The sequence below is a fragment of the Lepus europaeus genome, chromosome 16, assembly GCF_033115175.1.
Source record: "Lepus europaeus isolate LE1 chromosome 16, mLepTim1.pri, whole genome shotgun sequence".
Lineage (NCBI taxonomy): Eukaryota > Metazoa > Chordata > Mammalia > Lagomorpha > Leporidae > Lepus > Lepus europaeus.
This window is the reverse complement of record NC_084842.1, coordinates 56,090,514-56,113,687: the sequence shown is the minus strand read 5'-3', so window position 1 is coordinate 56,113,687 and position 23,174 is coordinate 56,090,514. Positions and strand designations below refer to the sequence as shown.

The window sequence follows — 23,174 nt, the reverse complement described above, 5'->3', positions numbered from 1 at the left end:
GAGAGGGAGGGAGGGAGAGAGGGAGAGGGAGAAGGAGAGGGAGGGGGAGGGGGAGGGGGAGGGGGAGGGGGAGGGGGAGGGGGAGGGGGAGAGGGACTTCCATCTGCTGGTTCACTCTTCAAATGCCGACGACAGCCAGAGCTGAGCCAGGCTAAAGCCAGGAGCTTAACCTTGAGTCTTCCACAGGGGTGGCAGGAACTCAAGTACTTAAGTCATCACCTGCCTCCTCTCAGAAGGCACCTTAGTAGGAAGCAGGAATTGGGTACAGAGCCAGGACTCGAACTTGGCTCTCTGATATAGGATGTGGGTGTCACGAGCACTGTCCTAATCGCTGTGCCACATGTCTGTCCCTTGAGGACTTTTTTCCTGACTTGAAGAGTTCAGGCATGTGTTTCACCTTCAAAAGCAGAGACACTGATTTATCACGTCTGGTAAAGACAGACTCAAGCTGAAGATGAATCGCGGGATGATCGTAGGCTGTGCTTTTGAGTCTACGAATTCTGCCCCCTAGAAGACTGAGCAGACACTCTCCAGCCCCTTAATCCTCAGTCTCTGAAGTTCAACTCCCCTAACTTTTACTCCACCACCACTAGAGAGGGTGAGGGAGTGAAGTGGGCACGTGCATTTCCATACAGGTCAGGTGCACGAGAGGGAAGGCCAATGACCCATGGGTGAGGGGAGGGCTACAGCAAGCAGTTGATTTAATCATTCCATAGTGTCTACACACATCACTGCCTCACACTGTGCCACATAATACATACACTTATTATTTGACAATTAAAAAGATGCAGGAGGGGGGAATAAAAGCAAGCAGCTGCTAATGGGGGAAAAGCAGTTTCCGTCCCTCACTTGACATCCTCCTGGCTCACGGCATCTGCAGATAAACTCAGAGATGCTGCAACGTGGGTGGAGAGGGCGTGGGGATAAGAAATGACCCCCAAGGGGATCACATTTCTAGAAAAGGCCTCTTGAAATATAACAAGCAAAAGCATTAAGCATGAGGATATCTAAATGAAAGTAAATCATAGATGGAAACAACATGAAACAAAAGCTACATTACAAACACAAATTTACTACGGGGCTTTATATATTATATTCTCCTTTAGATCCTTGAAATGCTAAGAGGGCAAAATGCCTAATAATTTCTCACAAGTCTAAATATTCATAAATATTTTTGAAGGGGAAAATATATGTCTCCTTGCGCTGCTTAAAAGCTGAAGAGACTCTTGGAAAGTTATTCAAGTAGAAAAGATAACAACAAAGTGGTAGCTTTTAAGAGAAGATTTACTTTACTGGTTCTTTTTAAGATTTAAGGAAGCAAAGAATGTGAAAATATTATTGCTTTCCTTTAAGCAAGATTTTAAAATGCTCTCTTTCATTAAAAGCAAAATGACTGTGCCTGGTGGATTCTAACCATTTGTTAGTTACATCACATGTTGCAAACATGGAAAATCTGTTTTAAGTGTTAATTTTAAATGGTTAAATATCCCCAAGTCAAAATGCTACTCTCATAGATGCTATGATACATAATGGCAGATAATCTATCTAAAATAAACACTCAAATACTCACGGAGCAGGTTTTGTTGCAGCGACTCAGACCGGTACAAGTTCACGTGGTTCTTCTTAAAGACGTTCTTGAGCAGCTGCGCTCTCTCAGTGAGGCTGCGGAGCAGGTGCAAACGTGAGAAAGGAGTCCTTAGCTCGACAGAGCCCGAGTGTGCCCACAGGACCACCAGAGAGAATCAGACTTAAACAAAAGATCGCTCGAGACCTCTGTAGCCTTACGCTTCTTTTTATTCTATTTTCTCAAATAGCAAATGAGATTTCAAGTATTTTAGACAGGTCATTTTTCCCATAGCAAAGGAGGAGCTTTGTCCTAATAATCCAATAAAAAGTTGGATTTCCTCACCCCCTACTTATATTTAAGTCAAATGAAGATACAGAACCTGCACAATACAATTAATAAAAAAAAGAAATCAGTTGATAGTATTAATTTCTAAAAACTTGGTTGACTTACTACATGGATTCTAAGCACGGCATTTATAGAGTTAAAAATTAAATCATTACTATATGCTTTTCATATTTTAGATGTATTTTGGTGTCAAATGATATTTTCTGCTATGTTAAAGAAATCCTAAAAGCTACAAGAAGAAAATTTCGTCGATTATTTATTAGAGAAATTCCATTACTACTCTAATATGGCATAAAACATATTTCTTAGTTTCATTTTAAAATAAAGAAAATTTTCAGAATATAATTATAATAGGTAAATAACAAGGAAAAATATTTATTCATCCTCCAAAGACACAAATCTGTATAATTAACTGTGCAATTGCCAAAAGCACACTGTAAACAATAATCATCTTTTTGCCCACTGTACATAGGATTGTGTCTCACGTAGTAGGAACTCAAATATTTGTTGAATTAATAAATTCGAGTAATTCTGAAATGCACTTATAAACCCTAGGATCAATAATCCCAATCATGCCACTTCCCTATTTCTTTGCTTTGATACAAAGAACGTAATAAGCGTGAGGAGCAAATAAGTCATCCACATGTGTTGCAGCAAATGTTTATGCAATTTTGTTTTAATAACTGGAACTGATTCAGTTGAAAAGCTTCCATCTTATGCTTTTCCCACTATAAAAGCTTTAGTGAAACTGTTGTAAATTGTTAGTTCTATATTTTGCCAATTTTTGGAGACTCTGAAATGGAACAATCTTTATCATATACAAAAAAAAGGGTCGTCTACCAAATGAATTCACTGCGTAAATGAATTACACAAACATTTAGGCAGAAACTGAAGGGAAAATATTTATAACTGCTGACATGTGCAGTAATCTTCCACACATTTTTTTAAAGCCTAGGGATGGTAACTAGTACTTATTAGGCATATTTTATTGTCATAGGGAATAAGCTACATTAAGGCGAGAAAATGAATCTAAGATTCCAGCGGTTCTGCAACGAGATGTAAAGCTTATTTTTGACAGTGAGATAAACAGATAAGGGGAATGTGAAGGGACCCTTTTGACCAAGTCACTTTTCTTTCCCCATTCTTCTCTTTAAATGATCTAACATTACAGACCCCCGGGCCCTGAGGGATACTAAAGTATGTAACTGCTTTGGGGAAGTCTGCAGCCTGAGCGGCAGGTGGTCTGGTTTAGTTAGCAGGGCTTCAGCGGATGGGGTGCTGGGCAGTCCCCGGTGCTCAGAGCTGGAATGACTGCAAAGACCAGCGGAGGGTAATGCATCCCTGTGCAGCCTCTCCTTCCCCAAACACATTTTCCAGGTTTCAGGCCCACCTCCCTAACGCCTGGCACTTCCATATTACAACAGTCAAGTGTGAAGAAGGCAGACAGAAGGGTTTTATCTTTCCTATTATGAGAATTGAAATTGTCTAACTTTGTCCTGTAACGGTTCTTATAAGGCTGTCTCTCACTCAGCTATTATATCTAGTTAATGTCCAGTGAGTGTGTGTGTGTGCATGTGTGTGTGCCTTTGAAACAATCAGAAAGTCTCTTTCTTGGTACAAAGCAGCACATTACACAGCAGAGTACAGGCTCTGGCATCTTCCTTTGGTCTGACTCTGAGTCTGCTGCGTGGCAGCCTCTCAGCTGGGTCCCCACAGGCAAACCTTTTTCTGTCGTCTCCTATGTAATAGGAGGACAGTTAGCAACTCCTGGGCAGACTGCGAGTTCGAGCAGTTGTTAGCACGAGTGACACGCAGGAAACACTCAACAAATGCTGGTCCCTCCTACTAGTATCCCCCCAGTGTCTAAGGAATTTATTATAAAATCCACCACAAAACAAAAGGTACTTTGCAAGAGTCATTTTTAAACAGTTGCTAGTAAGCCTTTACAATTGTTTATTTATATGAGATGGAGGGAAAGAGAGAGAGGGGGAGAGAGAAGGAGGGGGGAAGGGTGACGGGGGAGGGGGAGTGGGAGGGGGGAGAGAGGGAAAGGGACAGAGAGGAGAGGGAGAGGGAGAGACAGTGAGGGAGAAGAGAGGGGGAGAAAGGGAGAGAGGGAGAGACAGTGAGGGAGAAGAGAGGGGGAGAAAAGGGGAGAGGGAGACAGACAGACAGACTCGAATCCTCTGGTTCACTGCTCAAATGGTTGCAGCAGCTGGGGCTGGGCCAGGATGAAGCTAGAAAGCAGGGACTCAGTCCAGGTCTCCCTCATGGGTGACATGGCCCAAATACTGAAGCGATTACTTGCTGCCTCCTAGGGTGCTCCCAGGAAGGACGCCACAGTCAAGAGCGGATCTGGGACTTGGATTCAGGCACTCTGGCATGTGGGCATTCCATGCAGTGTCCTAATTACTGTGCCAAACATCCACCCCAGATCATTTTGATGCCGTAGTTTATATTCAATCTGACCTCAATGCAAGATGCCTATTGCTACACATGAGTTTGAATTTGTAATGCCCTCGTCCCATCGATTTAGTAAGAAAACTACTAGGTCTTCTGTTGTGGAGACCTTGTTTTTCCTTAGCTACTTTGAACTTTTTGCTTTTGTCTTGGTAGAGCAAAGTCCCTGCTTCAGAATACAAATAGCACTCATGGGAGAGTACCTAACAAATAATAAGTGATAGTGTAGTTGTATTTCTATAGACTTATCCTATCTTTGGGGAATTACTCATTATTTCAAAATGTATGCAATTTTGTGTACTGATGCTTATGGATACTGATATCACAAGTCATATTCTAAAGTATACTGATAATATATTAACATTAAAAGTTATAGGCTGGTGCCGTGGCTTAACAGGCTAATCTTCCGCCTTGCGGCGCCGGCACACAGGGTTCTAGTCCCGGTTGGGGCGCTGGATTCTATCCCGGTTGCCCCTCTTCCAGGCCAGCTCTCTGCTATGGCCCGGGAAGGCAGTGGAGGATGGCCCAAGTGCTTGGGCCCTGCACCCGCATGGGAGACCAGGAGAAGCACCTGGCTCCTGGCTTCGGATCAGCGAGATGCACCGGCCACAGCAGCCATTGGAGGGTGAACCAACGGCAAAAAGGAAGACCTTTCTCTCTGTCTCTCTCTCTCACTATCCACTCTGCCTGTCAAAAAACAAAAACAAAAACAAAAAAATAAAAAACATTAAAAGTTATTTCTTTTTAAACATCTTAACACAGTGTAAGAAGAAAAACAAAATTATGATACCTTCTTGATAAAATCACACCTTATTCACAATTCTTGGCTAGTAGTTTTACAGAATCTTGTACAGTCTTTCATTTACATACCCAGCTATGCAAATTCTGAGTTTGTTTAATGCAGTTACACAATAACTAGCCCTTAAATATTTCTTCCTTGTTCTAAACCCACCAAAATATTGCAACTTAGATATTTGGTGGAGGTAAGTAAAAAGAGATTGTGTTTAAAAAAATAGTATCTCATTTATAAAAACCCATTTACAGATCCAGAATGTGTTGGAATGTGTTAAAATATGGTATTTTCAGTGATTTTTGAAGAGAGGTAAAATTGCATTTGTCTGCATATTAGGCTGGGTAAATTATTTTGGTGGGTGCATTTAAGTGAATCTATAGAATGTAAAGAACCACTAACTTATGGGATGTTTAATGTGTAGCATGCGATTGCTGTTCTGTTCTAGGTAGTGGTGGTGGCAGGATGATAAAAGAACACATCAGGTCTGATCTCTACACTAAAGGGGATCACAGTTCATCGTTCTGTCACTTGTCTACTGATATTGGGCAGAACCATTATTTCAGTACTAAGAGTAGACTGGGGGAAAACATTTGATATAGTCCTCTGTCCTCAACTCCCCACTAAGGTATTTATGCGATACTGATATAGAATTCAGAGTGAAAATTGAGAAACATAATTTCTTGTCCATTAGTTTTGGGGCAATGTTAAAACTGTTTTTCATGACAATGAGCAACGCCAGGAAAAGCTGAGAGGGAGCATCGTCACCACCTGCATGGCCACATTATCAGACACCCCATGTCCTACTCTCTTCTTTCCTACTGAGGCCATGGGCCAAACAAGGGGACTGGCCTCAGAGTCTAGACTCAGATTGTGTTGAGGAATGGCTGATGAAGATATGCTGCTAACATCTGTGGTGAGAAACACAAATTATGAGAATCATTACCATATTTGCCTGTCTATAAGATGCATCACTTCCCATACATGCCAATGAAACCCCAAAGCAACTGCCATGCTTCCAATGAACCCACAGTGTCCATAATTTCATTTTAAAAAATATTTATGTTTTTGCATTCACATGTTTTTGGTCTTGTTTTAGAAATAGTAATTACTTATATATGTAATACTAGATGAGGGTTGGGAAACCCATATTCAAAAAACTCAACATATCTGCCACAAAATGTATAAATCTTTACAATGTGGAATATGTAAACACTATAATTGTTCTTACAGTTATTGGACAAATGGTTCTTGTTTTCTTGCCAATGTTTCACTCAAACATATAGAGAATAAATTTTTGAATTTCAGATTTTGGAACTGTTATGGTTCTGTTCCCTAGTGTTGGAGTATGTCCACATAAAAATTAAGGAAATAACAGGGCTTTACTTCTCATGAGTACTTTTCTCAGTTAAAAATAAGAAGTCACTGGCTACATGGCTGATTTGGAGTAAGGGTTGGGTTATTTTTCCAACATTTTAGACTTAAATTGATTCCTGCTATAATCCATGGCTCAGAGCAATATATTTAGACTGAAGAAATGTACTTTCTCTCCTAAAACTTAATGGAATGTATCTAATTATATGGACTATAAGCTCTATACTATTTATACTAAAAATGACTATTTTAAGCAAGTTGTTTTAATTTTTTGCGAATGGAAAAATATGTAAATACACAATGCTTACAATGTAGTTACTCTGACACATACATTTTATATATAACTTGAGCTTAACAGTACTTAGTAAAGACTAAAAAAATTGGAGCTGATCAAATCACATGACTTAAGTAAAGAACTTCATCATTCTACAGCAAATGAGTGAACAATTGCTGTGCTTGACATTGCCTAATTTGGGACGTATAGCTTAAGTAATTCTATGTTTTTAGGTCCACTGCCAACAAACCAACCATCCTTCCAGCTGCCCTTTCATTCATGCCTTAGTTCATTTCCTTGACCATTTATTCATCCACTCAATACATATTTAACAAATGCTTGGGGTTGGGTTGCAATATGATTAAAACACAGCCTACCCTCAGCTGGTAGGGAAACCACAGCACACACAGTAAACAAACACATTAGGATGCAATGCAATAAATGTATCAACAGAAGTTTACCTAAGATAAACAGATAATGGGTTAAGAATTAATTCATTTTACATGTGGGAAGTAGGAGAAATTGCATTTTATACTGGGTTTTGCAAAGAGTAATGTTAGAGGAATATCAGGTAAGAAGGGAATGGCATGGATGAAGACTGGGAGACATCCAGTAACATGGTGTTTTTGAACCAAAGGACATCTGAGAGGGCTGGAATGTACACACTGCAGGTTCTCTCCTCCTGATGATGCAGGTAAAATTTACTAACTTTTTGAAATTTGAATCAGTCTCATTCTCCAAGATTCCTAAAATAACGCTGGCAGTAAAATCAACCTGACAATTCTTTAATTGCCTTTGAGTGTAATTAGTTTAGCATGGAAACTTGCACACCCAGTTGCTATCTTTCTCCTCTCTCAGTTCCTTTCTCTCCCCAGCCCTCCAGCTGCGATCCAGCAGGCAGTCATCATGGTTACCTGGCTTACTGTCTGTCTGATCACACCAGTGGGCAACAAGGGCCACGGAACATGCGCTGTCCTCGGGGTTTCGGTGAGCAGCGTTGAGCCAATAGCGGACTTGTCCCTGAGCACTTGGAAAAAGCTGAAAAGCTACTTTAGGCAACTGAGCTAGGCAGCAGCAGGGAATCTGATGCATTTTTCTACAGAGAAGTTGGGAGTCATTATGGTGGAATTCACTTCTTTTCTTTTTAGGTTCTTGGATTGATTTTGCTTTATGGAAGAAGCTACATAGGTCGCAGCTGCCCTGAGTGTTTATGACCTGCAGTCCTCATAACGAACCCTCGGACTGATTAACATTGTTGAGGTTACTACAAAGCAGACAAGCAAGTTTCCCATGCAAGGGCTTGCTGTAGGGTTTTAAGGCGTACTTATAAATAGGAAACATTTCCTCGAAGGATAGTAGGACTATTATCAGTGGCTTTTCACTAGTGAATGTTGATAAACGGCTTTATTTACAATTTTGTGAGCTGGAACTCGTAGTACGCTCTTTGCCAGGAGAGAGAAACAGATGAAAAAAATACTAACTGACAAACTGCTGGAGTTGGGCAATGGAACAGGCGTTTTCATACCATGAACTCTGTAATGCTTTTACACATTTAGTATTAAGATTTGTTTGTTTGAGATGCAGAGCAGGAAGAGAGAGAGAAATATCTTCCTCTGTTGGTTCACTCCCCAGATGGTCACAATGGCCAGGGCTGGGCCAGGCCAGAGCCAGGAGCCAGGAGCCAGGAGCCCCATCTGGGTCTCCCACAAGGGTGGCAGGGATCCAAGCACTTGGAACATCAGCTGCTGCTTTCTGAGGTGAGTTAGCAGGGAGCTGGTTTGGAAGCAGAGGAGCCAGGCCCAGCAGGTACAACAGCACAGGACACCAGCATCTCAAGTGGGAGCTTCCCCCATTGCGCTACGGCGCTGGTCCCCACCATGACGGACATTTTTCAGTGATGGGGAAGATGGAGGGAAGAGAATGCCTACCAGCAGCAGGTTTTATCATTCCCACTGAATACACAGGAACATCAGTTTAGGGAGGCTCAGTGCTTTGTGGTTCGTGGTTGTGAAATACCACATTCTTGAAAAAGCAGCCAAAGGAGGCAGAAGAGTACACAGCTCGGAGCAGAAGCTCTGGATCAAGTGTCATGGCTCAAGGTCAAGCCCTGTGACTTCCACTCTTGGGGATTTAGTCTAAGTCAGGGGTGGGAACCTTTTTTTCTGCCAAGGGTCCTTTGGATATTTACAACACCATTTGTAAGCCATACAACGTTAACAACCTAACGAGCCTGCTACAGATTTAATGAATTTTGAGTCCCATCTGTGGTTGCCTTGGCAGGGCCAGAGCCAGTGATTTCTCAGGCTCTACCTTGGCCCTTGGGCGGGACATACCCCATCCCGGCTTTGAGTCCTACTCATCCCATCTGGGAAAAAACAGCGATGATCAGTCTGGACAGGAGCTCAGGGAGACAGGGCATGAGAAAAGCGGGTGAAGCTCCTGGCCCAGAGTGAGGGCTCACACGGGTCAGTGCTGCAGAGAGGCACACACTGGTGTGTGAGCGGGAGCTGAAGGCCAAGGTCTCCGCCTGGGTTCCCAGTCTGACACCTACTCCACTGCGCCAACCTGAGTATCACCAGTGAACCGCGATTAGGGTGACATATGCCTGGGGAAAACATTTCCTGTGGGTTAGACAAATCTTTGGTGCACTTTAGTCTGATAAAAGAGAGAAAAAAATAGAACAAGTCTCTGTCACTACCTTCATGTTTTTTCTTTTTTAAATTATGGACTGCTTTCAAATATTTTAAATTCTTTTTAGAAGGCTTTATGAGTTTATTAAATTTGATTAGCTTTCTAATTTTTTTTTGGAGGTGGAGGAATGGTGGTGCTGAGGAAGGAAACTTGGAAGACACTTGGTATACGATATACATTTAGGTCAGTTCCTAATAATGTGCTAAATCACAATAACCATAGGGTGATCTGCTATATGGCTAACTATGATTTTGATGACACATTATTTTATTTTAGATGCTGTTTCAAGCTAAGAGTCTTTTCATTCCCTTTTAACTTAAGAATGGTATTTATAACAATCCTTTGTTTAATGCTCATTGAGCACAGGCAATAAGCTCTGTGTTTTGTGAGATTTTATTCAATTCTTACAACTAACCATGAAGTAGGCATTATCCCCTCCATTTTATTGAGGGAGAAATTGAGCCCAGTAGCATTAAGCCGCTTGGCTGAGGTTATACATCACTTAGTGATAGAATATCTCAGATTCCAAAATCTGTCAACAACATTGACAGCTGCATGTCAGCTAATAAACACAAATTCTACTGTTTACTTTCAAACACCAGTAGAAGACAACCTTAAAGTTGACTTGGAAAAGAACATACTCAGTGTGTTTTACCTTTTCCCCAGCACAACGGCTCCTGGGTCTTGAGATTTTGCCTCCAGTTCCTGAACTTCATCTACTAACGTCTTAAAAGCGGTCCTCTTGATACTGCAGGAAACAGAAAAGGGATTTGCATGGAAACACTTGTGTGAACTGAGCTCTGGGTTATTATCAGGCTGTCCGTAAGCACAAAAGTGACCAGAGCTCAAGAGATTTTCCAACAGAATCCAAGAGAGTAAGTTTGAGAACCAATATAATGATAGGAACAGTAATCTTAAAATAAATGCTTTAGGTTTATAATATTACAACTCACAGTTACTAAATAAACATCATAGAATGATCTCTAATGGAACATTTTTTGGTGGAAAGAGATAACATTTTAAATTCATAATCCTTAAGAAAAAACAGTACAGTTTTCATTTCTTCCATTTTCTATTTTACATGTGTCTAGAAACAGGCAAACAATTTATTTTTGCAACTATTAAAAAAGATGTATTTGGAGATAGAATTTTTTTCTTCTATTCTGTATGAGTTTTCAGGATAATTTCTTAAAAAAATGAATTCCTTAGTGTAATTTTTCTCCCATGCAATGAATGCAGTTCTTGGGGATATTAACTGAGACAACTTGCTTTATTTATTTTTCATTTGGTCTTTTAAATAATTTAGTTTTCTAGTTCTTGAAACACTCTTTTTTCTTTATTTGTGTAAAATTAAGTATCGCATACCACTGTTAAATATGAAAGATCTTCAAAAAGTTCATGGAAAATTCGTATTTTGAAAAATTATAGGTGGATTTAAAATTTTGCTTGCACTGAAATAAATTTATCTTTTAATTCCAAAAAAAATAAAAAAGTAATATTACTAGTTCCTATTCTGCCAACTCTACATGCTTGAGTTGGTGTTACATCTAGTGAAATCCAGGATTAACATGCACCTACGGCTTTTGGTGTGTAGCCGAGTACATACTTACACCTTGTATGCCACATCAAGAAGCAAAGACGCCACAGGAATGAACAACAAACCCGTCCAAAAGACTCCGGAGCTAAACAACATGGCTGCCTGCAAAAGTCAGCACAAACAATGTTATTTTAAAATCCAAGAAGTGCATTATTCATGTTTAGTTTTCAGATGACTTGTAAGTAAAATAATTTTAAGACTATAATTCTGTAAAAGAATATATAATAAATCTGAATCAAACTTATGAAACATTTGGAGTTCAAAGCAAAATGTGTTAAAAAGTACACTTAGTAAATATTTTTCCCTCAGGTTCCTGTCATAGCAAAGTTTTGTCATGTCCCCAATCTTTTCATATTTCCATGTGAAATTTTCATAATTGTGGTCATGAATACATGGAGTAATAAACCTTGACTTTCTTTTACAACTTGGAAAATCAAAGTCAATCTTTTTTAATAAACTGAAAATATAGTCTGGATTAAATTTCTTTATAATAATAAGATAATATAAAATAAATAACAGTTAGGAACTAAACTTACTTTTTCTGGCAAGTGAAAAAATTACTTTTGAAAAAATTACTGGATATTAAAAATCATCCAGATAAATCATGACTATACCATAATCAAGTTAGGATATTTATGAAAATAATAGTCTGATTATTTTTATCTAAGGTAGGAGGAATCTTAATTTTTGTTCAGTGATTTATATAACCTGTATTTATATATACCTGTTATTGTTAAAGTCAAACCAAATATTTTATATAAAACCTAAATAAAAGCATATTAAAACCAACAATACTTTGTATTGAATCCCAAGCTGCTGTATCAGAGCCTTTTGGTTTGGAAATAAAACAATCCTATAAATTTAAAAAGTAATAAGTTCTATTTGTTGCTTGTAATTATAATAAAAAACAATTTTGTAACAGATTACAGTGTAAAATGAATAGTGTTATAGAATAAAGGAATAGTGTTGTAAAATAAAACCAAAAGAAGGATTTGGTTTCGCTTTTTTGCTAAGGGTAAAATGTACACTATCTAAATCCGTAAATGCATGGTTCTGATCCTGCTATAACACAGCCTGCAACACATGGACATCTGCATCCTGCTATAAAGCACACAGGACATTTCTTCCTTTCTTTTTACATTTCTTTAAACTAGATAAAGTTTGGGAATTGAAAATGATACGCAGGTCAGTTTTCCTAGGCAGTTTCACAATTATACAAAACTAGTCCTAATCAAGCAATCAAATACAACAGTTACCAGTTTTAAATTAGAGTTCTGATTACCTATGTATGTGGACTCTCAACTGAGCACCAGGAACTGCTAATGGGTTTTCCAACATTGGCTTATCAATACCGACTGTGGGTTCAAGGTTGTTAAGGTTTTTTTGCTCCTTAGGATTGAGGAGTCCTGACTACATTTAAAATACAAACATGCTATTACGAAACAATTTTCCGCAAACAAATTTTGCACATGGTTTCTGTGGATAGCACCCATATCATGGACACCAAAAAGATGAAAAATATTCACATAAAAGTCACTTTATTTAATAAGCAAAACATGATCTTCCTCATGTTTGCTGACATCCTCAATAGTGAAAACCAACACCGACTGTGTAATAGGAAATGTCCATCAAGGCAGTGGGTTTTTGTTTCCATTGAAGCAAGCTTTCTAGTAAGGTAATAACTGAAAAAAACCACATTTCTCTTTCCTTCTAGGGGAAAAAGGTAAGATAAGATTCCAAGGCATGTAATGGAAAATACCACATTTGCTTGGCTTAATTTTCATATATTTTAATTTGGGAGGCCAGAGAAGAAAGATTTATTCTTGTCCTCGCCACCTTGTGTTAAATGTCCCCGATGGAAAAGGCAAAAGTGGTGGAGAGACTGGAGGCTGCTAATTCTGGGCATTGTGATGCTAACGATGAAAGGAGAAGCGAGTGGCGCCCACTATTCAGTGCCCCAGCCTTTGGCTTTACAAATGAACAGCACGCATTGAGGGGAAAAAAGTTTTCTGCGTCATATCTGAAAGCCTGTCAGATTTTTTTTTCTTTTGCAGAGTTAATCCAAACCTAAAAGATTTAAAGCCGACATTCGCATTAAAGACAGAGAGTCTCTTTGTATTTTTTGGATGAAGAGGGGAAAAAAAATAAAATCCCACAGAGGTATTTCCTTCCTTTCTGTACAAGAAAGCTGGCCTCCTCTTGCAGAAACCAGTTTTGTCTAACTTTTCACATCCTGCACTTGCAGGCAGGTCAGCTGGGAAAAGGCGAACCACCCGCAGACAATGGTGGTCACAGGGGCGGCCAGTGCAGGGCTGGGCTGGGTTCCCTCCCAGAGCGGTTTGCAAATTGCTCCTAGGGTGGGAGACTGCGGGGCCAAGCCAAGTGGGCCCGGCCGCCCCTCCTCAGGGGCCGCCTGTGAAACCTAATGGAATCTGCCACAAAAGTGGCTCCCGGGGGACCTGAGATGGGATCAACTCAGGGAGCTGCAAATCTGGCAAACTGGAGGGCACAGCCCCGTGTGGGGAACAAGCAACTGCTTGTCTCTGCAGGGCGATGCTGGCTCCATAAGGCTTCAGAACTAAACCACTGCCTGAAATGCAACTTGCGGCCAAAGAATTGTTCTGCAATTTCCATGCGACCTTGTAGTGAAAGAATGTTTGAGAAAATAAGAGCTGGTGTGCTTTGGCTAAGCCAATGGACCTGCCTGGATAAGAGGGTCTTGCCTCCTGACCCACAGTGGGGGGATTGGTCAGCACTACATTCCCACTCCAGAGAGGAGCAATTCCTCACCTCCAACATACCCAAGTCATCTTGTAGGAGACAGAATTCAAAATGCCACCTGCCTATATATCTTTGGTGATGTGGATCTTAAGTTGAATGCTACTTTTATTCTACAAATGAGAGTGGTGTGACATAACCCTTGCTCTTAGATAACATACAGACATTATCTGAAAAAGAGGGTCCCTTGGGGCTCTACGCTATGTCGCTGCACCCCAACTGGAGCAGGTCAGGTGATAAAGGGCCCTGGAGGTGGCCTGCTCTACCCTTCCTGGCCATCAGACTCCACCCAAGTGATTCCTCCTGGCTGCCTGGGCTGGGACATGGATTGTAAGCATTAAACTTGATAATGTTTAGAAAGTGGCTGAAGTGGCTGCTTTTATTATTAACACTGATTCTGAACAAATTTTCCTTTCTGGTTCTTTTAAGTGATTTCCCCAGAAGCTTCAAGAAAGGACATTTTATCATAATATCAAATTAAGTTGTAAGTCAGCTTACACTTTTCATGGTTTGCATCATAATAATAGCACAATATATGCTTGTCTCATCCAGCAGTTTGAAATGCAATTGTGAAACAAGCTGAAGTAACCGATCATGAATGAAGTGCCCTTCATGTCCATTTGCTAATTTAGGAAATGGAGATAAATTATTTTTTTCATGGAAATTATTAACCACTGCACAGGCATAATATATTAATTTGAAAAGGGAAAATTATTCAAAAAAACAGTGCTACGAAATTTTGTTAGTTATTTTTTGGGAGGAGAGTGAAGTAAGAGAAATTAAATTTTAAAAGGGTTAACAGTTAACATCAGCAACAACAACAAAAAACCAAGAAGTGATTATTTGTTAAGGGTCTGAATAAAGCTTTATATAAGGGTTTTTTTTTTTAAAGCTTAAAAACGGTGAAAAAAACTACAAAAGGAAATATTGTGGAGGACTCGCAGACATGAAGAACTTCCACATGTTCAAAAAGAACACAACTGAAAAATTAAATGGGAAACAAGACATTGGGAAAAATAAATGCTATCAATACATGAAATTCTGTGTTAATGTCAGATCACAAGAACAGCCTATTTCTCTTCATAGGAACAGCTGAGATCCCAAAAGGCAAGCCAAAGATCAGGGAAGGAATTCACAAGAGCAGCAGTACGTAGTCAAGAACAGGAAAAAAGCCTGAGGCTCACTGCAGTCCTAGAAACACCGCTACATTAGATCAATTGGAAAAATGCACCATCACAGCTGTTGGGAGGCATGGTGGGACAGGTACTTGTAACAATTTATGTTCCCATCAGTGACAAAGTACTTGGCAATGTTCACTCAGGACTCAAATTCCTGTTAATTTGATCCTTCAACTTCTGAACTATGTGATAAAGTTACATGAAGCTTTTGCTTATTGTTAGCATCTCATGAAACTGCTCTGTGGCCACGCACCCTGAGGGTACCCTCTCTCCCTCCCCAAAGAAGGGCCCCTGGCCTGAGGCTTAGTTAAGGTGCAAAGCTCAGCAGCCCTCTTGGAGAGCCACAACATGGAGGAACACAGGCAAGGCTTCCTGAAACCAAAGTACAGAACCATACCAAAAAGTTTTTTTTAAAGAAAATATTAACTTATTTATTGGAAAGGCTAGGGGTGGAGGGGACCTCAATCTTGTATCTGCTGGTTAACTGGGGCCAGTGTTGTGGCATAGCAGATTAAGCTCCCACCTGAGAAGCCGGCATCCCACTAAATCACTTCTGATCCAGCTCCCTGCTAATGGCCTGGGAAAGCTGCAGAGGACGGCCCAAGTACTTGGGTCCCTGCACCCAGGTGGGAGACTTGGAAGAAGCTCCTGGCTTCTGGCTTTGACCTGGCCCTGTCCTGGCCATTGCAGCCACTTGGGGAGTGAACCAGCAGATGGAAGAGCTCTCTGTCTCTCCCTCCCCTCACCTTCCTCTCTCACTCCCTCTCTAACTTTGCCTTCCAAATAAATAAATAAATAAGACCTAAAAAAAAAAAAAAAAAAAAGTCTGCTTGTTTACTTCCCAAATAGCCACAACAGCCAGAGCTGGGCCAGGCTGAAGCCAGGAGCCAGGAATTCTAGCTGTGTCTTCCATATGAGGTGGCGGGAGGCAGGGGCCCAAGCACTTGGGCCACCATGCAGTGTCTTCCTAGGCCTATTAGCAGGAAGCTGGATCAGAAACATAACAGCCAGGACTCAAATGGGCACTCTGATTCATGATGCTGGCATTGCATAGGCAGCTTAACCTGCTGTGACTCAACACTGGCCCCCTAAAGAGTTTTTTAACCCAAGGTATTAACTCTGAGGAATGCAAATGTTCATTGTCACTGTGGGTTCTTTCACCAACAAAGTATCAACCAAAGCTAACAGGACACGCTGTAGCTGGTTAAGGAAAGGCATATCCATGGGAGAGTATTTCCTAAGCTCTTAAAGATGCTGTTCTCAGAGTGTAATGGTTAGAAAATGGAGCTTTAGAAGAGCCTTGACGAAAGGGAAAGGGAAAGTACTTTGGCATTTTCTCAGGAGCCTGGGTTGCTGTATAAACCCCCTATTATCACCTATGCAGGAATCAGCCACAAATCCCCACCTTGGCTTAGGTCTCTTGCTTCTACAAGGGTACTTCAAAAAGTGTTTACTTTGGTGCTAAAATTTCGAAATCCATGCACAGATTTTTCATAATATGCATTTCCTATGATCTTTTTCAGACCCCCCCTACTTCAGTCACAGACTACCCAGCAGCACAATGGAATCTCATACAGGGTTCCCACATCCAACGCATCCCAAATTGTCTTCCCCTAGAGCCTGCTCTTCCTCTGTACTAGCCATGCAGGGAAGCAGCAGCTGCAGCAGCAGCTGCCCAAGCAGTCCCTGGCCACATTCCTGAACTGCCTCTTCATACCACATGCACACTACACCACCAGGTTCACTGGGTTCACTGGGCTTTGGGATCTTTGTACCGACCCACCTCTTGCCAACCACCCTGCCATCATCCTAGTCTTGCATGTCCTCCTGCAATGGCCTCCTTGTTGGACTGACTCCACTACTGCTGTGTTTCTAGCTATTTACAACAAACTCATTGGGATATTTTCACAGTGCAGATTTAATCTGAGCACTTCCTGGATTAGATGCTACCAATGGTTACACTTCACTATGATGATAGAACACAAAATCTTTAAAATGATCTCAAGAGTGACCCTGACTTCCGATTGCTTCTCCAATATCATCTCTCAAGCCAGCTTGCATCTCTGGGTACACACGTGATCCCCATTCCTAGGTGACCGTGCTTGCTCTTGCACTTGTGACTTGCATCTGTGACTCCCACTCACCCTTCAACGTTCACTTCAGATGTCACTGCCTTCCTTGGATAGGGTCAACTGACCCTACCTTTGGGCTTCCGTTATTTTGAAACTTGGCACTTGTGTTCTAGCTACTCCTCTGTCTTCCTGTTAGACTAAAATCTCTGGAAGGGGAAGAAATATATCTTGACTAATTTTCACAACTAAAGCGCTTAACCACCAAGCAGATGTTCAATAAATAATTGTTGGATAAATAAGCTCTTACAACCTAGTGTTTGGAGAGATTAAGTCAAAACCACGAGAGCCCTGGGACTCTGTTTGTGAGCTGTGCTGGTTAGTTCACTTCATATTCTTATGTTCTGGCATGGAGTTAGTGCTAGATATTTATGTGTTTTGGAGAGATGGGAGAAGAGGATGATCCAACTTCCTAACCAGATTTTTCCAAAACACTTTTTTTTCCTGTTAACAAAAGTGGAGTCCCATGCATAAAAAGTGAAGTATGCTAACCTATCTCTACCCTTTCCCCCAGTCGACAGAAACATTTCAGTGAATCCAAGGGAAGATGCCTTGGTAGTAATATGTTTGGCTTTTGTTTTAGTTTTAAGGGGTGGCAAAGAAGGGATGTAGAATGGGCAGGCAAAGAAGGCAGGCTTCATACCAGCATTAATGAAGATTTTTATTACTATCCAGCATGAATACTTCACTATATTCAATGAAAAGAAGCAGAACAAGAAACCCCAGTCTTCTTCAATACAGCAAAAATACACTTTAATCTTTCAGCTGTTCTGGCCAGAAAATACAGAGGTCATCCTTTATCTCCTCCCTTTCTCTCAAACTGCACATTCAGTCCACTGGGCGATCTTATCTGCCCTACTTGAAAACTTCACCCGGCAATGTTCATAGCAGTGCTATTCACAATAACCAAAAGGGGAAAGCAGCCTCAGCAAATGGGGGGGAAGCACGACGTGGTACATGCATGTGATGGAACACCAGCCTTAAAGAGGAAGAGAATTCTGACACGTGCTGCAACAGAGCTGGACCTTGAGGACAGCATGCTAAGCGAAGTGAGTCGGACACAAAGGGACACATATTGCACGATTCTACTTGTTTACAGTGCCTACAACAGTCAAGTTCAGGGAAAATAGAACAGCAGGAGCCAGAAGCCAGGGGCAGGGTGGGGTGTGGGTAAGAGGACAGGAATGAATTGTTTCGTGGGTGTGGAGCTTCAGCTGTGAGGATGAAGTTCTGGAGATGGAGAGTGATGATGACTGTACAACACTGAATGCAATGAATTCCACCCAATCATATGCTTAAAAATCGCTAACGTGCTACATTTGACAGGTATGTTCTACCACGGTAAATAATTTAAGTAAAACATGACTAAGGACTACCTGTCTTGCCCACTTCTGCCATGCTCAAATCCAGAATGTTCCCACCTCACACTCTCCACTGTGGCCTGAACCCCTGCCTTCTCCTCTCCAGAGCCTGTGATAACAGCCTTCTGTGTGGGCCTCTTGCCTTGGTCCCTGTTTCCTCTACACTACACCCAGAGCAAGCATGTAACAGTGACATGACGACTCTCCAGTCACCCTCCAGGGACCTGGAGGAAGAGTGAGGGTCATCACCACTGGCTCCCAGCCCTGCCTCCCGGCCCCATGTCTCAGGCTCCTGGGAGGCTCCCTCCCTCCTCCCTCCCTCCCCGCCTCCCTCTGCTCTGCCACTCTGTCCTCTTCAGGCTCTCCACAGTTGTCAATTTTCCATCTGGAATTCTCTTCCTGCAGGAAGCCACCGGTCCTGCTCGTGAACTGTTGGGCTTTTGCTCAGAGGTCATCTTTCCAGAGGGCCCTCATGACTCGCTCCCTGCTCCCCCCCAATAAAACAGTACTGGTCGCACCCAGTCCTGCCCGCCCCACCCCACCCCAGCACTTGCTGCCACCACACAGTCTGTTCTATGCTTGTTTTTCAGGGTTTCTTCTCAAGATAATAAGCTCTGGGGGGCAGGATTTTTCTTTCTTGTCCACGGCTGTGTCCCCAGCAACTAGAAAGGGGCTCTGACATGTCTATGTTGAAATAATCAATTGCTGAACCAGAGAAGTATATAAATTAAGAGTAGGAAAAGACTAATAGTGATTATCTTTCGGTAGAGGGCTGGTTTTCTTCTCCCCTATTCTCCAAAGTTTATTCAATGGCTCTAAATGACTCACATTATGGACGGATTTTTATTATGAATTTTAATTTTAAAGAAGAAAAAACAAAATCCAAGTCAGGCATTGTGGTGCCAGGGGCAGAGTGGCTGCGGCTTGAGATGCCTGTGTCCCACATGAGAGTGCCCAGCTGGAGTTTTGGTTACTCTGTGCTTCTCAGCCAACTTCCTGCTAATGCACCCGGGAGGCGGCAGATGATGGCCTAAGTGCTTGAATTTCTGCCATCCACATGGGAGACCTGGATGGAGTTCTTGGTTCCCGGCTCTCCTCTGTGACTCCGCCTTTCAAATCAATCAATAAAAATATTTTTTAAAAAGCAGAAATATCAACTTTCATTGATATCAGAAAGAGTCAAAACAATCATGTAAAGCCATTATTCTTAGTCAGATTCCAAGCTCTTTTGCTCCATTTAAATTATTTTCCTAGGCTAGATGACAGTCACGACGAGAGAACATATTTAAAAAGATTTTTGCTCCTTGAATTTACCCCTCGCTAGCAGGGAAGAGCTGACAATTCAATAATGATCCTCCTAGTTGTGGAATGATATGCTTATTTGTTCAACTCATTTTAAAAATATTTCTCTACCTTTGTCAATTTTTCAAGCTTCCTTCCTATTAACCATACACATGTCTGACCAAAGTTTCTCCTTCTTCTTGCTGTCAATGGACACTTTCATGTTTTTTTAGTATAGGAGCGCTAGTTTGTCTTTGAAGATTTAGGGCTTTTCTAAGGGAGTTAACAAACTAAAGGAAACCCCAAAAGCAAACCTATCATGTGTTTCTCAGGATTTGGACTCATAATGACCAAGCTGGACCCAAGTGATCGTTTCTGGCTACAATTCCAGTGAAACACCCTGGTGGAGCTACTCTTCAGAGGTAGTTTGCACAAGGTTCTTCAGAAAATCCATATTATGAAAATAATATGCATATACTAGGAAAATACTATGCGTAATACCATACTGTGCATGGTTTTCAAATTTTCTTGTACTCTAACAAGCTTATCTTTTAACCTGATTTTCCATGAAGTTTTAAGCCATATGTACTAAATGTGATGATTTCCCAATACTTGCAAGCCCCATGTTTTTGGTTTTTAAAACTATTTTCCATGTCAGGAGATCACTAAATGTCTCCAGTTTCCTCCTGTATCTCAGTTAATCTTTCTGCTCTCATGAGCAAGCACCTTCTTCATGAAATCACCATCCAAAAAAAAAAAAAAAAAAACTTCAGTGCTCAACTTAAAGTTCACAGGTATTGTTCCTTTTCATACAGATTTTCTAGATTTTCCCAAACAAATATGGCTCTTTGCTCCCTGCTGCTCCTCAATGTTCCTTTTTCCTCCCCACACTCTATTAGGTAGATATTTATTTGGAAAAGAGACTTTGTGTTCCTCTGTCCCAATTTCAGAGCCATCTCCTCCAATCTTGGTTAGCTACGGGGGACTTTAATCTTGGCATTTCCTTTCTTAGTCATCCAATCTCAGTGGACTGAAAAGATCTGATTCTCTGAATCTGAGACACAAAGATATCCTTTGTAACCTGCTGAAATCTACAACTTTAACACGTAAATTTTTACGGCAAAATAGAAACAGAATGCTAAGTGCCCATTCCTGGCAATGCTACCACAGATTTGTTGGGGCTTCACACCAGCTCACCAAAATCAACTCTTTCAGAGTGAAAAGTTGTATTATTTGAATTTAAACTTGAAAACATTTCTGAGAGTGTCATTGTGTTCCTGGCCCTTGAAACACCCTGGCATGACACTGCAAAGGCCTCTAAGTGGTTTGACCCTTTCCCAGGGGCCCGTGCCTTTCTGTCTGAATCCATTAGGTCCTTGGCCATGGGGTTAACATCAGGGTACACAAGCATCTCTGGGCCAGCACTAAGTGGAGAATTTGCCTCCCGGCACTTAGACAAATTCCAAGCTCATAGGAACTTTGGCTTGAAGATGTGAACTTCCACTGAGATTCTACAGTGGTCGTGTGCTTCGGGTAGTCTGGCGCAACACCTCCGTCTGAGGAACGCTACGGAAGATGCCAGTGCCAAGACAGCTTTGATGTCTCTTGTTTTAGCTGAAAACACTTCTTGCAAAGTTCTGATTATATGACGTGTAGTCATGTCAGAATATATTTTTTCATGATTTATTTATCACTACCATTATCAATCATTTCTTCTGACCCAAATATTTATTCTATAGCCCAGAAACATTTTGGAATACTGTGTATTCCACAAGGAAGAGCTGTTTACCACAGCTGAAAGTTAACAGTGTCAGTGACATTCAGATAACTTTCGGTGACCTAATCTTTGTCTATTTCCAGCTCCAAACATTCTCTGTTTTAGCAACACCAAATATTTCTTTGCTTGGGTTGTCCTCTACTCAGAACGTTGTTCTCATATTGGGCTTTCTGGACATCTCAGGTAACAGCAGGAGGGAGAAAGCTTCCTGAACAATGACCTGGGGGTCAAGTGCACTTCCTTCTCTTAGCACCTGTGCTCCTGACCACAGTGGTTAGCATCTTGCATTCTGATTATCTCTGTTTACTCCATGAAACACATGCTCCTCAAAATGGACTTTAGACTTTTGATCTGCTGACACCCAGCGTAGGCCCTGTCTCAGCTGAACTGAGCAGTACTAGGCTCTCATACAGGGTGAATTACCACTACTTTCTCCATAACAATAGGGCAGAACACCCAGAGAATAAACCCCAATATGTTTGCAATTATTTCCAGCAGCTCTTGATTACTCAGAGACAAAGAAAACCTTGGCTTGGGTCATCCCAAACAAACAAACACAAATCTTAGAAACTATGCAAATTAGAGACCAGTCCACAGCATTTACAAGTCTCTTCCCCCTGGACATTCCCAGGGGGTGGTGAGGGCTGAAGGAAGGGTGCTGCCAGCGGGATTCAGAATCAACATTCGGTCTAACAGGAGGCAATGAGAAATCTTTGTGTTCTCACTCTCTGGCAAGGGGAGCAGTGAAACAAACAAAGGATTATAAAAGAGTTCAGAGGAAAAGAAGAAGAGCTAGTTGGGGTTGGGATCAATCAGAAATTAGTTTTTTTCCAAGAATAGTGACCTTTGACTCTCAATGTATACTGAGAAGCAAACAGGCGAAAGAAAATAGTCTTTCTAAAAAGGCATCAAGTGCGCTAGGAAATGTGTGCTTCTGAAACATTATTTTCTAGAAATATAGTTCCCAGAATAGTAAAAATAATTAAGAACAGAAAGTGTGTTGTTTCATTTTATTTTAATCTTCTTTAGTGTGCTATTTAAAAACTTAAGGCCGGCGCCGCGGCTCACTAGGCTAATCCTCCGCCTTGCGGCGCCGGCACACCGGGTTCTAGTCCCGGTCAGGGCACCGATCCTGTCCCGGTTGCCCCTCTTCCAGGCCAGCTCTCTGCTGTGGCCAGGGAGTGCAGTGGAGGATGGCCCAAGCACTTGGGCCCTGCACCCCTTGGGAGACCAGGATAAGTACCTGGCTCCTGCCATCGGATCAGCGCAGTGCGCCGGCCGCAGCGCGCTACCGCGGCGGCCATTGGAGGGTGAACCAACGGCAAAAGGAAGACCTTTCTCTCTGTCTCTCTCTCACTGTCCACTCTGCCTATCAAAAAACAAAAAAACAAACAAACAAAAAAAAAAAACTTAAAAGTGACAGAAAAATGAGGACAGAATTAGCAACAAAATATTTTTTTATTATGAGAAATACAATTTAAAAATGTTATGATTAAGTTGTATAGAAAAAGTACATTATCTCAGTGCTCAATATATTTGCTTGTCATATCATTCCTAGAAGTTTTTATAATT

At 41.4% G+C, this 23,174-nt stretch overlaps 1 protein-coding gene across 2 annotated transcripts in view; it reads right to left on the bottom strand.

The window, feature by feature from the left end:
- Window positions 1–23,174, bottom strand: part of ATP8A1 (ATPase phospholipid transporting 8A1) — a 257,106-nt gene that overhangs the window by 4,360 nt on the left and 229,572 nt on the right. For both annotated transcript variants that reach the window (XM_062213046.1, XM_062213047.1), the window contains 3 exons: window positions 11,112–11,200; window positions 10,157–10,249; window positions 1,571–1,662 (listed from right to left, as the gene is read on the bottom strand). In XM_062213046.1, coding sequence (XP_062069030.1) covers window positions 1,571–1,662; window positions 10,157–10,249; window positions 11,112–11,200 — 274 coding nt within the window. The remainder of the gene's footprint in view (window positions 1–1,570; window positions 1,663–10,156; window positions 10,250–11,111; window positions 11,201–23,174) is intronic.